Source organism: Drosophila miranda, chromosome 2, assembly GCF_003369915.1.
Source record: "Drosophila miranda strain MSH22 chromosome 2, D.miranda_PacBio2.1, whole genome shotgun sequence".
In the NCBI taxonomy this organism is placed as follows: Eukaryota; Metazoa; Arthropoda; class Insecta; order Diptera; family Drosophilidae; genus Drosophila; species Drosophila miranda.
The window spans coordinates 34315027-34327560 of NC_046675.1; the positions used below are offsets into that span (position 1 = coordinate 34315027).

The window sequence follows — 12534 nt, forward strand, 5'->3', positions numbered from 1 at the left end:
TGTCAGCAGAGATAAGTTGTCCGGCGGGAGATATAAATTTCCCCCTCTGGAGAAAAGTTTTCCGCCAGAGGATATCAATTTCCTGCCACCGGAGATAAGTTTTCCGCCAGCGGAGAGACGTATTTTGTCAGCAAAAATAAATTATCTGCCAGCGGAGATAAGATGTCTGTCAGCGAAGAAAACTTTTCCGCCAGCGTATATAAATTTACCGCCACCGGAGATGTTTGTCCAGCTTTAGCTTGCATCCCTAGCTTGAAATTTTGCCAAATAAAAAAATCTGCATTTAAATAAAGTGTTTATTAAATAAAATAGTACTAAAATGGCAGCAGGCCCCATTGCGGAACGTAGTCAAGATGCCACAATTTACGCCGGCGGTCTGGACGACAAGGTGTCCGAGTCCCTGCTGTGGGAGCTGTTTGTCCAGGCCGGACCCGTAGTAAACGTACACATGCCCAAAGATCGTGTCACACAAATGCATCAGGGCTATGGATTCCTGGAGTTCCTCAGCGAAGAAGATGCCGACTATGCAATAAAGATTATGAACATGATTAAGCTTTATGGCAAGCCCATTAGAGTGAACAAGGCGTCGGCGCATCAGAAGAACCTGGATGTCGGCGCCAACATCTTCATTGGCAATCTCGATGTGGAGGTGGACGAAAAGCTGCTCTACGACACATTCTCAGCCTTTGGCGTGATCCTGCAGACTCCCAAGATAATGCGTGACCCGGAGACGGGGAAGTCCAAGAGTTTCGCCTTCATCAACTTTGCCAGCTTCGAGGCCAGTAACGCCGCCATGGACGCCATGAACGGACAGTATCTCTGCAATCGCCCCATTTCCGTCTCTTATGCATTCAAGAAGGACCACAAGGGCGAACGCCACGGCTCTGCGGCCGAGCGTCTGCTTGCCGCCCAGAATCCCTCTGCCCATGCCGATCGTCCGCATCAGCTGTTCGCCGCAGAACATGATGACCGGTCAGATGATGCCGCCACCGATGATGGCGCCCCCACCGCCCGTGGTCCCCGTCTCGCAGAACAATATGGGCATGATAGCAACGCCGCCGCCAGTGCCGCAGCCCACACCGTTCCCACCACCACTGCCCCCGATGGCGGGCGGACAACCACCACTACCTCCGGCATTGGGCATTCCGCCGCCGCCGCGCATGATGCAGCCAAACTCGTGGGCCCCGCCGGGCATGCCAGCGCCGCCACCGCGACCTCCGCCTTTGCTCCAGGCACCTTCGCCCGGCCCTACCAACCCGATGGCTATCAGTACTAGTCCACCAATCCCTGTGTAGCCTTTAGCCCCTGTAGTTATAAAATATTTGATGAACCAGACGAAATACATTTTCTAGGCTTTTACACACACGCGGAACCCAACGTGGACCCATACGACCATTGACTAGGATTTGAAAATAAGTTTTCCGCCAGCGGAGAGACGTATTATGTCAGCAGAGATAAGATGTCCGGCGGGGGATATAGATATCCCGCCACCGGAAATAAGTTTTCCGCCAGCGGAGAGGCGTATTTTGTCAGCAGAGATAAGTTGTCCGGCGGGAGATATAAATTTCCCACTCTGGAGAAAAGTTTTCCGCCAGCGGATATCAATTTCCCGCCACCGGAGATAAGCTTTACGCCAGCGGAGAGACGTATTTTGTCAGCAAAGATAAATTATCTGCCAGCGGAGATAAGATGTCTGTCAGCGAAGAAAAGTTTTCCGCCAGCGGATATAAATTTCCCGCCACCGAAGATAAGTTTTCCGCCAGCAGAGAGACGTATTTTGACAGAAGAGATAAAGTGCCCGGCAGGGGATATAAATTCCTCGCCGCCAGAAGTAAATGTTCTGCCAGCGGAGATAAGTTTTTTGTCAGCGAAGAAAAGTTTTCCGCCAGCGGATATAGGCTTCCTGCCACCGGAAATAAGTATTCCGCCAGCGCAGAGACGTATTTCGTCAGCAGAGATAAGTTGTCCGGCAGGGGATATAAAATTCCCCCTTTGGAGATAAGTTTTCTGCCAGCGGAGAAACGTAGTTCGTCAGCGGAGATAAATTATCTGCCGGCGGCAATAAGATGCCTGTCAGCGGAGAAAAGTTTTCCGCCAGCGGATATAAATTTCCGGCCACCGGAGATAAGTTTTCCGCCAGCGGAGAGATGTATTTTGACAGCAGAGATAAGTTATCCAGGAGCGGAGATATGATGTCGGTCAGCGGAGAAAAGTTTTCCGCCAGCGGAGAGATATATTTTGTCAGCAGAGACAAGATGTCCGGCAGGGGATATAAATTCCTCGCCGCCGGAAGTAAATGTTCTGCCAGCGGAGATAAGCTTTCTGCCGGCGGAGAATCGTAGCTCGTCAACGGAGATAAATTATCTGCCAGCGGCAATAAGATGTCTGTCAGCGGAGAAAAGTTTTCCGCCAGCGGATATAAATTTCCCGCCCCGGAGATAAGTTTTCCGCCAGCGGAGAGACGTATTTGGTCAGCAGAGATAAGTTGTCCGGCATGGGATATAAATTTCCCGCCGCCGGAGAAAGGTTTTCTGCCAGCGGAGAAACGTAGTTAGTCAGCGGAGATAAGTTGTCCGGCAGGGGATATAAATTCCCCACACTGGTGAAAAGTTTTCCGGCAGCGGATATGAATTTCCCGCCACCGGAGATAAGTTTTCCGCCAGCGGAAAGATGTATTTTGTCAGCAGAGATAAGTTGTCCGGGAGCGGAGATATGATGTCGGTCAGCGGAGGAAAGTTTTCCGCCAGCGAAGAGATGTATTTTGTCAGCAGAGATAACATGTCCGGCAGGGGATATAAATTCCTCGCCGCCGGAAGTAAATGTTCTGTCAGCGGAGATAAGTTTTCTGCCAGCGGAGAAACATAGCTCGTCAGCGGAGATAAATTATCTATCAGCGGAGATAAGATGTATGTTAGCAGAGAAAAGTTTTCCGCCAGCGGATATAAATTTTCCGCCAACGGAGAGATGTATTTTGTCAGCAGAGATAAGATGTCCGGCAGCGGATATAAGTTTCCCACCGCCGGAGGTAAATGTTCTATCAGCGGAGATAAGATGTCTGTCAGCAGAGAAAAGTTTTCCGCCAATGGATATAAATTTTCCGCCAACGGAGAGATGTATTTTGTCAGCAGAGAAAAGTTTTCCGCCAGCGGATATAAATTTTCCGCCAACGGAGAGATGTATTTTGTCAGCAGAGATAAGATGTCCGGCAGCGGAATATAAATTTCCCTCCGCCGGAGGTAAATGTTCTACCAGCGGAGATAAGTTTTCTGCCAGCGGAGAAGATTAGTTCGTCAGCTGAGATAAATTGTCTGCCAGCGGAGATAAGTTGTCCGCCAGCGGATATAGATTTCCCGCCAGCGGAGAGATGTATTTTGTCAGCAGAGATAAGATGTCCGGCAGGGGATATAAATTCCTCGCCGCCGGAAGTAAATGTTCTGCCAGCGGAGATAAGTTTTCTGCCAGCGGAGAATCGTAGTTCGTCAGCGGAGATAAATTATCTGCCAGCGGAGATAAAATGTCTGTCAGCGGAGAAAAGTTTTCCGCCAGCGGATATAAATTTCCCGCCACGGGAGATAAGTTTTCCGCCAGCGGAGAGACGTATTTTGTCAGCAGAGATAAGTTATCCGGCAGCGGAGATAAGATATCTGTCAGCGGAGAAAAGTTTTCCTCCAGTGGAGAGGTGTATTTTGTCAGCAGAGATAAGATGTCCGGCAGGGGATATAAGTTCCTCTCCTCCGGAAGTAAATGTTCTGGCAGCGGAGATAAGTTTTCTGCCAGCGGAGAAACGTAGTTGGTCAGCGGAGATAAATTATCTATCAGCGGAGATAAGATGTATGTTAGCAGAAAAAAGTTTTCCGCCAGCGGATATAAATTTTCCGCCAACGGAGAGATGTATTTTGTCAGCAAAGATAAGATGTCCGGCAGCGGATATAAATTTCCCACCGCCGGAGGTAAATGTTCTATCAGCGGAGATAAGATGTCTGTCAGCAGAGAAAAGTTTTCCGCCAGCGGATATAAATTTTCCGCCAACGGAGAGATGTATTTTGTCAGCAGAGAAAAGTTTTCCGCCAGCGGATATAAATTTTCCGCCAACGGAGAGATTTATTTTGTCAGCAGAGATAAGATGTCCGGCAGCGGAATATAAAATTCCCACCGCCGGAGGTAAATGTTCTACCAGCGGAGATAAGTTTTCTGCCAGCGGAGAAGCGTAGTTCGTCAGCGGAGATAAATTGTCTGCCAGCGGAGAAAAGTTTTCCGCCAGCGGATATAAATTTCCCGCCAGCGGATAGGTGTATTTTGTCAGCAGAGATAAGATGTCCGGCAGGGGATATAAATTCCTCTTCTCCGGAAGTAAATGTTCTGGCAGCGGAGATAAGTTTTCTGCCAGCGGAGAAACGTAGTTGGTCAGCGGAGATAAATTATCTATCAGCGGAGATAAGATGTATGTTAGCAGAAAAAAGTTTTCCGCCAGCGGATATAAATTTTCCGCCAACGGAGAGATGTATTTTGTCAGCAAAGATAAGATGTCCGGCAGCGGATATAAATTTCCCACCGCCGGAGGTAAATGTTCTATCAGCGGAGATAAGATGTCTGTCAGCAGAGAAAAGTTTTCCGCCAGCGGATATAAATTTTCCGCCAACGGAGAGATGTATTTTGTCAGCAGAGAAAAGTTTTCCGCCAGCGGATATAAATTTTCCGCCAACGGAGAGATTTATTTTGTCAGCAGAGATAAGATGTCCGGCAGCGGAATATAAAATTCCCACCGCCGGAGGTAAATGTTCTACCAGCGGAGATAAGTTTTCTGCCAGCGGAGAAGCGTAGTTCGTCAGCGGAGATAAATTGTCTGCCAGCGGAGAAAAGTTTTCCGCCAGCGGATATAAATTTCCCGCCAGCGGATAGGTGTATTTTGTCAGCAGAGATAAGATGTCCGGCAGGGGATATAAATTCCTCTTCTCCGGAAGTAAATGTTCTGGCAGCGGAGATAAGTTTTCTGCCAGCGGAGAAACGTAGTTGGTCAGCGGAGATAAATTATCTATCAGCGGAGATAAGATGTATGTTAGCAGAGAAAAGTTTTCCGCCAGCGGATATAAATTTCCCGCCCCGGAGATAAGCTTTCCGCCAGCGGAAAGACGTATTTCGTCAGCAGAGATAAGTTGTCCGGCATGGGATATAAATTTCCCGCCGCCGGAGGTAAGTTTTCTGCCAGCGGAGGATCGTAGTTAGTCAGCGGAGATAAGTTGTCCGGCAGGGGATATAAATTCCCCACTCTGGAGAAAAGTTTTCCGCCAGCGGAGAGACGTATTTTGTCAGCAAAGATAAATAATCTGCCAGCGGAGATAAGATGTCTGTCAGCGGAGAAAAGTTTTCCGCCAGCGGATATCAATTTCCCGCCACCGGAGATAAGCTTTCCGCCAGCGGAGAGACGTATTTTGTCAGCAAAGATAAATTATCTGCCAGCGGAGATAAGATGTCTGTCCGCGGAGAAAAGTTTTCCGCCAGCGGATATAAATTTCCCGCCACCGAAGATAAGTTTTCCGCCAGCGGAGAGACGTATTTTCTCAGCAGAGATAAGTTGTCCGGCGGGAGATATAAATATCACCCTCTGGAGAAAAGTTTTCCGCCAGCGGATATCAATTTCCCGCCACCGGAGATATGTTTTCCGCCAGCGGAGAGACGTATTTTGTCAGCAAAGATAAATAATCTGCCAGCGGAGAAAAGATGTCTGTCAGCGGAGAAAAGTTTTCCGCCAGCGTATATAAATTTCCCGCCACCGGAGATAAGTTTTCCGCCAGCGGAGAGACGTATTTTGTCAGCAGAGATAAGATGTCCGGCGGGGGATATAGATATCCCGCCACCGGAAATAAGTTTTCCGCCAGCGGAGAGACGTATTTTGTCAGCAGAGATAAGTTGTCCGGCGGCAGATATAAATTTCCCCCTCTGGAGAAAAGTTTTCCGCCAGAGGATATCAATTTCCTGCCACCGGAGATAAGTTTTCCGCCAGCGGAGAGACGTATTTTGTCAGCAAAAATAAATTATCTGCCAGCGGAGATAAGATGTCTGTCAGCGAAGAAAACTTTTCCGCCAGCGTATATAAATTTACCGCCACCGGAGATGTTTGTCCAGCTTTAGCTTGCATCCCTAGTTTGAAATTTTGCCAAATAAAAAAATCTGCATTTAAATAAAGTGTTTATTAAATAAAATAGTACTAAAATGGCAGCAGGCCCCATTGCGGAACGTAGTCAAGATGCCACAATTTACGCCGGCGGTCTGGACGACAAGGTGTCCGAGTCCCTGCTGTGGGAGCTGTTTGTCCAGGCCGGACCCGTAGTAAACGTACACATGCCCAAAGATCGTGTCACACAAATGCATCAGGGCTATGGATTCCTGGAGTTCCTCAGCGAAGAAGATGCCGACTATGCAATAAAGATTATGAACATGATTAAGCTTTATGGCAAGCCCATTAGAGTGAACAAGGCGTCGGCGGATCAGAAGAACCTGGATGTCGGCGCCAACATCTTCATTGGCAATCTCGATGTGGAGGTGGACGAAAAGCTGCTCTACGACACATTCTCAGCCTTTGGCGTGATCCTGCAGACTCCCAAGATAATGCGTGACCCGGAGACGGGGAAGTCCAAGAGTTTCGCCTTCATCAACTTTGCCAGCTTCGAGGCCAGTGACGCCGCCATGGACGCCATGAACGGACAGTATCTCTGCAATCGCCCCATTTCCGTCTCTTATGCATTCAAGAAGGACCACAAGGGCGAACGCCACGGCTCTGCGGCCGAGCGTCTGCTTGCCGCCCAGAATCCCTCTGCCCATGCCGATCGTCCGCATCAGCTGTTCGCCGATGCGCCCGTGCAGAACATGATGACCGGTCAGATGATGCCGCCACCGATGATGGCGCCCCCACCGCCCGTGGTCCCCGTCTCGCAGAACAATATGGGCATGATAGCAACGCCGCCGCCAGTGCCGCAGCCCACACCGTTCCCAGCCACAATACCGCCACCACCACTGCCCCCGATGGCGGGCGGACAACCACCACTACCTCCGGCATTGGTCATTCCGCCGCCGCCGCGCATGATGCAGCCAAACTCGTGGGCCCCGCCGGGCATGCCAGCGCCGCCACCGCGACCTCCGCCTTTGCTCCAGGCACCTTCGCCCGGCCCTACCAACCCGATGGCTATCAGTACTAGTCCACCAATCCCTGTGTAGCCTTTAGCCCCTGTAGTTATAAAATATTTGATGAACCAGACGAAATACATTTTCTAGGCTTTTACACACACGCGGAACCCAACGTGGACCCATACGACCATTGACTAGGATTTGAAAATAAGTTTTCCGCCAGCGGAGAGACGTATTATGTCAGCAGAGATAAGATGTCCGCCGGGGGATATAGATATCCCGCCACCGGAAATAAGTTTTCCGCCAGCGGAGAGGCGTATTTTGTCAGCAGAGATAAGTTGTCCGGCGGGAGATATAAATTTCCCCCTCTGGAGAAAAGTTTTCCGCCAGCGGATATCAATTTCCCGCCACCGGAGATAAGCTTTACGCCAGCGGAGAGACGTATTTTGTCAGCAAAGATAAATTATCTGCCAGCGGAGATAAGATGTCTGTCAGCGAAGAAAAGTTTTCCGCCAGCGGATATAAATTTCCCGCCACCGAAGATAAGTTTTCCGCCAGCAGAGAGACGTATTTTGACAGAAGAGATAAAGTGTCCGGCAGGGGATATAAATTCCTCGCCGCCAGAAGTAAATGTTCTGCCAGCGGAGATAAGTTTTCTGTCAGCGAAGAAAAGTTTTCCGCCAGCGGATATAGGCTTCCTGCCACCAGAAATAAGTATTCCGCCAGCGCAGAGACGTATTTCGTCAGCAGAGATAAGTTGTCCGGCAGGGGATATAAAATTCCCCCTTTGGAGATAAGTTTTCTGCCAGCGGAGAAACGTAGTTCGTCAGCGGAGATAAATTATCTGCCGGCGGCAATAAGATGCCTGTCAGCGGAGAAAAGTTTTCCGCCAGCGGACATAAATTTCCGGCCACCGGAGATAAGTTTTCCGCCAGCGGAGAGATGTATTTTGACAGCAGAGATAAGTTATCCAGGAGCGGAGATATGATGTCGGTCAGCGGAGAAAAGTTTTCCGCCAGCGGAGAGATATATTTTGTCAGCAGAGACAAGATGTCCGGCAGGGGATATAAATTCCTCGCCGCCGGAAGTAAATGTTCTGCCAGCGGAGATAAGCTTTCTGCCGGCGGAGAATCGTAGCTCGTCAACGGAGATAAATTATCTGCCAGCGGCAATAAGATGTCTGTCAGCGGAGAAAAGTTTTCCGCCAGCGGATATAAATTTCCCGCCCCGGAGATAAGCTTTCCGCCAGCGGAGAGACGTATTTGGTCAGCAGAGATAAGTTGTCCGGCATGGGATATAAATTTCCCGCCGCCGGGGATAAGTTTTCTGCCAGCGGAGAAACGTAGTTAGTCAGCGGAGATAAGTTGTCCGGCAGGGGATATAAATTCCCCACTCTGGTGAAAAGTTTTCCGGCAGCGGATATGAATTTCCCGCAATAGGAGATAAGTTTTCCGCCAGCGGAAAGATGTATTTTGTCAGCAGAGATAAGTTGTCCGGGAGCGGAGATATGATGTCGGTCAGCGGAGGAAAGTTTTCCGCCAGCGAAGAGATGTATTTTGTCAGCAGAGATAACATGTCCGGCAGGGGATATAAATTCCTCGCCGCCGGAAGTAAATGTTCTGTCAGCGGAGATAAGTTTTCTGCCAGCGGAGAAACATAGCTCATCAGCGGAGATAAATTATCTATCAGCGGAGATAAGATGTATGTTAGCAGAGAAAAGTTTTCCGCCAGCGGATATAAATTTTCCGCCAACGGAGAGATGTATTTTGTCAGCAGAGATAAGATGTCCGGCAGCGGATATAAGTTTCCCACCGCCGGAGGTAAATGTTCTATCAGCGGAGATAAGATGTCTGTCAGCAGAGAAAAGTTTTCCGCCAATGGATATAAATTTTCCGCCAACGGAGAGATGTATTTTGTCAGCAGAGAAAAGTTTTCCGCCAGCGGATATAAATTTTCCGCAAACGGAGAGATGTATTTTGTCAGCAGAGATAAGATGTCCGGCAGCGGAATATAAATTTCCCTCCGCCGGAGGTAAATGTTCTACCAGCGGAGATAAGTTTTCTGCCAGCGGAGAAGATTAGTTCGTCAGCTGAGATAAATTGTCTGCCAGCGGAGATTAGTTGTCCGCCAGCGGATATAGATTTCCCGCCAGCGGAGAGATGTATTTTGTCAGCAGAGATAAGATTACCGGCAGGGGATATAAATTCCTCGCCGCCGGAAGTAAATGTTCTGCCAGCGGAGATAAGTTTTCTGCCAGCGGAGAATCGTAGTTCGTCAGCGGAGATAAATTATCTGCCAGCGGAGATAAAATGTCTGTCAGCGGAGAAAAGTTTTCCGCCAGCGGATATAAATTTCCCGCCACGGGAGATAAGTTTTCCGCCAGCGGAGAGACGTATTTTGTCAGCAGAGATAAGATATCCGGCAGGGGATATAAGTTCCTCTCCTCCGGAAGTAAATGTTCTGGCAGCGGAGATAAGTTTTCTGCCAGCGGAGAAACGTAGTTCGTCAGCGGAGATAAATTATCTATCAGCGGAGATAAGATGTATGTTAGCAGAAAAAAGTTTTCCGCCAACGGAGAGATGTATTTTGTCAGCAAAGATAAGATGTCCGGCAGCGGATATAAATTTCCCACCGCCGGAGGTAAATGTTCTATCAGCGGAGATAAGATGTCTGTCAGCAGAGAAAAGTTTTCCGCCAGCGGATATAAATTTTCCGCCAACGGAGAGATGTATTTTGTCAGCAGAGAAAAGTTTTCCGCCAGCGGATATAAATTTTCCGCCAACGGAGAGATTTATTTTGTCAGCAGAGATAAGATGTCCGGCAGCGGAATATAAAACTCCCACCGCCGGAGGTAAATGTTCTACCAGCGGAGATAAGTTTTCTGCCAGCGGAGAAGCGTAGTTCGTCAGCGGAGATAAATTGTCTGCCAGCGGAGAAAAGTTTTCCGCCAGCGGATATAAATTTCCCGCCAGCGGATAGGTGTATTTTGTCAGCAGAGATAAGATGTCCGGCAGGGGATATAAATTCCTCTTCTCCGGAAGTAAATGTTCTGGCAGCGGAGATAAGTTTTCTGCCAGCGGAGAAACGTAGTTGGTCAGCGGAGATAAATTATCTATCAGCGGAGATAAGATGTATGTTAGCAGAGAAAAGTTTTCCGCCAGCGGATATAAATTTCCCGCCCCGGAGATAAGCTTTCCGCCAGCGGAAAGACGTATTTCGTCAGCAGAGATAAGTTGTCCGGCATGGGATATAAATTTCCCGCCGCCGGAGGTAAGTTTTCTGCCAGCGGAGGATCGTAGTTAGTCAGCGGAGATAAGTTGTCCGGCAGGGGATATAAATTCCCCACTCTGGTGAAAAGTTTTCCGGCAGCGTATATAAATTTCCCGCCACCGGAGATAAGTTTTCCGCCAGCGGAGAGATGTATTTTGACAGCAGAGATAAGTTGTCCGGGAGCGGAGATATGATGTCGGTCAGCGGAGATAAGTTTTCCGCCAGCGGAGAGATGTATTTTGTCAGCAGGGATAAGATGCCCGGCAGGGGATATAAATTCCTCGCCGCCAGAAGTAAATGTTCTGCCAGCGGAGATAAGCTTTCTGCCGGCGGAGAATCGTAGTTCGTCAGCGGAGATAAATTGTCTGCCAGCGGAGATAAGATGTCTGTCAGCGGAGAAAAGTTTTCCGGCAGCGGATATAAATTTCCCGCCACCGGAGATAAATTTCCCGCCAGCGGAGAGATGTATTTTGTCAGCAGAGATAAGATGTCCGGCAGGGGATATAAATTCCTCGCCGCCGGAAGTAAATGTTCTGGCAGCGGAGAAAAGTTTTCTGCGAGCGGAGAAACGTAGTTCGTCAGCGGAGATAAATTATCTATGAGCGGAGATAAGATGTATGTCAGCGGATATAAATTTTCCGCCAACGGAGAGATGTATTTTGTCAGCAGAGGAAGATGTCCGGCAGCGGATATAAATTTACCGTCGCCGGAGGTAAATGTTCTACCAGCGCAGATAAGTTTTCCGCCAGCGGAGAGACGTATTTCGTCAGCAAAGATAAGTTGTCCGGTAGGGGATATAAATTTCCCGCCACCGGAAATAACTTTTCCGCCAGCGGAGAGATGTATTTCGTCAGCAGAGATAAGTTGTCCGGTAGGGGATATAAATTTCCCGCCACTGGAAATAACTTTCCGCCAGCGGAGAGACGTATTTCGTCGGCAGAGATAAGTTGTCCGGTAGGGGATATAAATTTCCCGCCACCGGAAATAAGTATTCTGACAGCGGAGAGACGTATTTTGTCAGCAGAGATAAGTTTTCCGGCAGCGGAGATAAGATGTCTGTCAGCGGAGAAAAGTTTCCCGCCAGCGGATATAAATTTTCCGCCAACGGAGAGATGTATTTTGTCAGCAGAGATAAGATGTCCGGCAGCGGATATAAATTTCCCACCGCCGGAGGTAAATGTTCTACCAGCGGAGAGACGTACTTCGTCAGCAGAGATAAGTTTTCCGGTAGGGGATATAAGTTTCCCGCCACTGGAAATAACTTTCCGCCAGCGGAGAGACGTATTTCGTCAGCAGAGATAAGTTGTCCGGTAGGGGATATAAATTTCCCGCCACCGGAAATAAGTATTCTGACAGCGGAGAGACGTGTTTTGTCAGCAGAGATAAGTTGTCCGGTGGGGAATATAAATTTCCCGCCGCCGGAGGTAAATTTTCTGCCAGCGGCGATACATTTTCTGCCAGCGGAGAAACGTAGTTCGTCAGCGGAGATAAATTATCTGCCAGCGGAGATAAGATGTCTGTCAGCCGAGAAAAGTTTTCCGCCAGCGGATATAAATTTTCCGCCACCGGATATAAATTTACCGCCGCCGGAGATAAGTTTTCCGCCAGCGGAGAGACGTATTTCGTCAGCAGAGATAAGTTGTCCGGCATGGGATATAAATTTCTCGCCGCCGGAGATAAGTTTTCTGCCAGCGGTGAAACGTAGTTAGTCAGCGGAGATAAGTTGTCCGGCAGGGGAGATAAATTCCCCACTCTGGTGAAAAGTTTTCCGGCAGCGGATATAAATTTCCCGCCACAGCAGATAAGTTTTCCGCCAGCGGAGAGGTGTATTTTGTCAGCAGAGATAAGATGTCTGGCAGGGGATATAAAATTCCCACCGCCGTAAGTAAATGTTCTGCCAGCGGAGATAAGCTTTCTGCCGGCGGAGAATCGTAGTTCGTCAGCGGAGATAAATTATCTTCCGGCGGCGATAAGATGTCTGTCAGCGGAGAAAAGTTTTCCGCCAGCGGATATAAATTTCCCGCCGCAGGAGGTAAATTTTTCGCCAGCGGAGAGACGTATTTTGTCAGCAGAGATAATTTGTCCGGCAGCGGAGATAAGATGTCTGTCAGCGGAGAAAAGTTTTCCACCACCGGATATAAG

General features: G+C 48.9%; 1 protein-coding gene and 1 pseudogene across 1 annotated transcript; both read left to right on the top strand.

Moving 5' to 3' along the window:
* Positions 1 to 227: 227 nt before the first annotated feature.
* On the top strand, positions 228 to 1414 carry LOC117187139 (annotated as a pseudogene).
* Positions 1415 to 6173: 4759 nt separating this feature from the next.
* Positions 6174 to 7331, top strand: LOC117187382 (splicing factor 3B subunit 4-like). Its single transcript, XM_033389917.1, has one exon. It carries the CDS (start codon positions 6211 to 6213, stop codon positions 7210 to 7212), a length of 1002 nt encoding a protein of 333 aa, XP_033245808.1. The 5' UTR covers positions 6174 to 6210; the 3' UTR covers positions 7213 to 7331.
* Positions 7332 to 12534: the final 5203 nt, after the last annotated feature.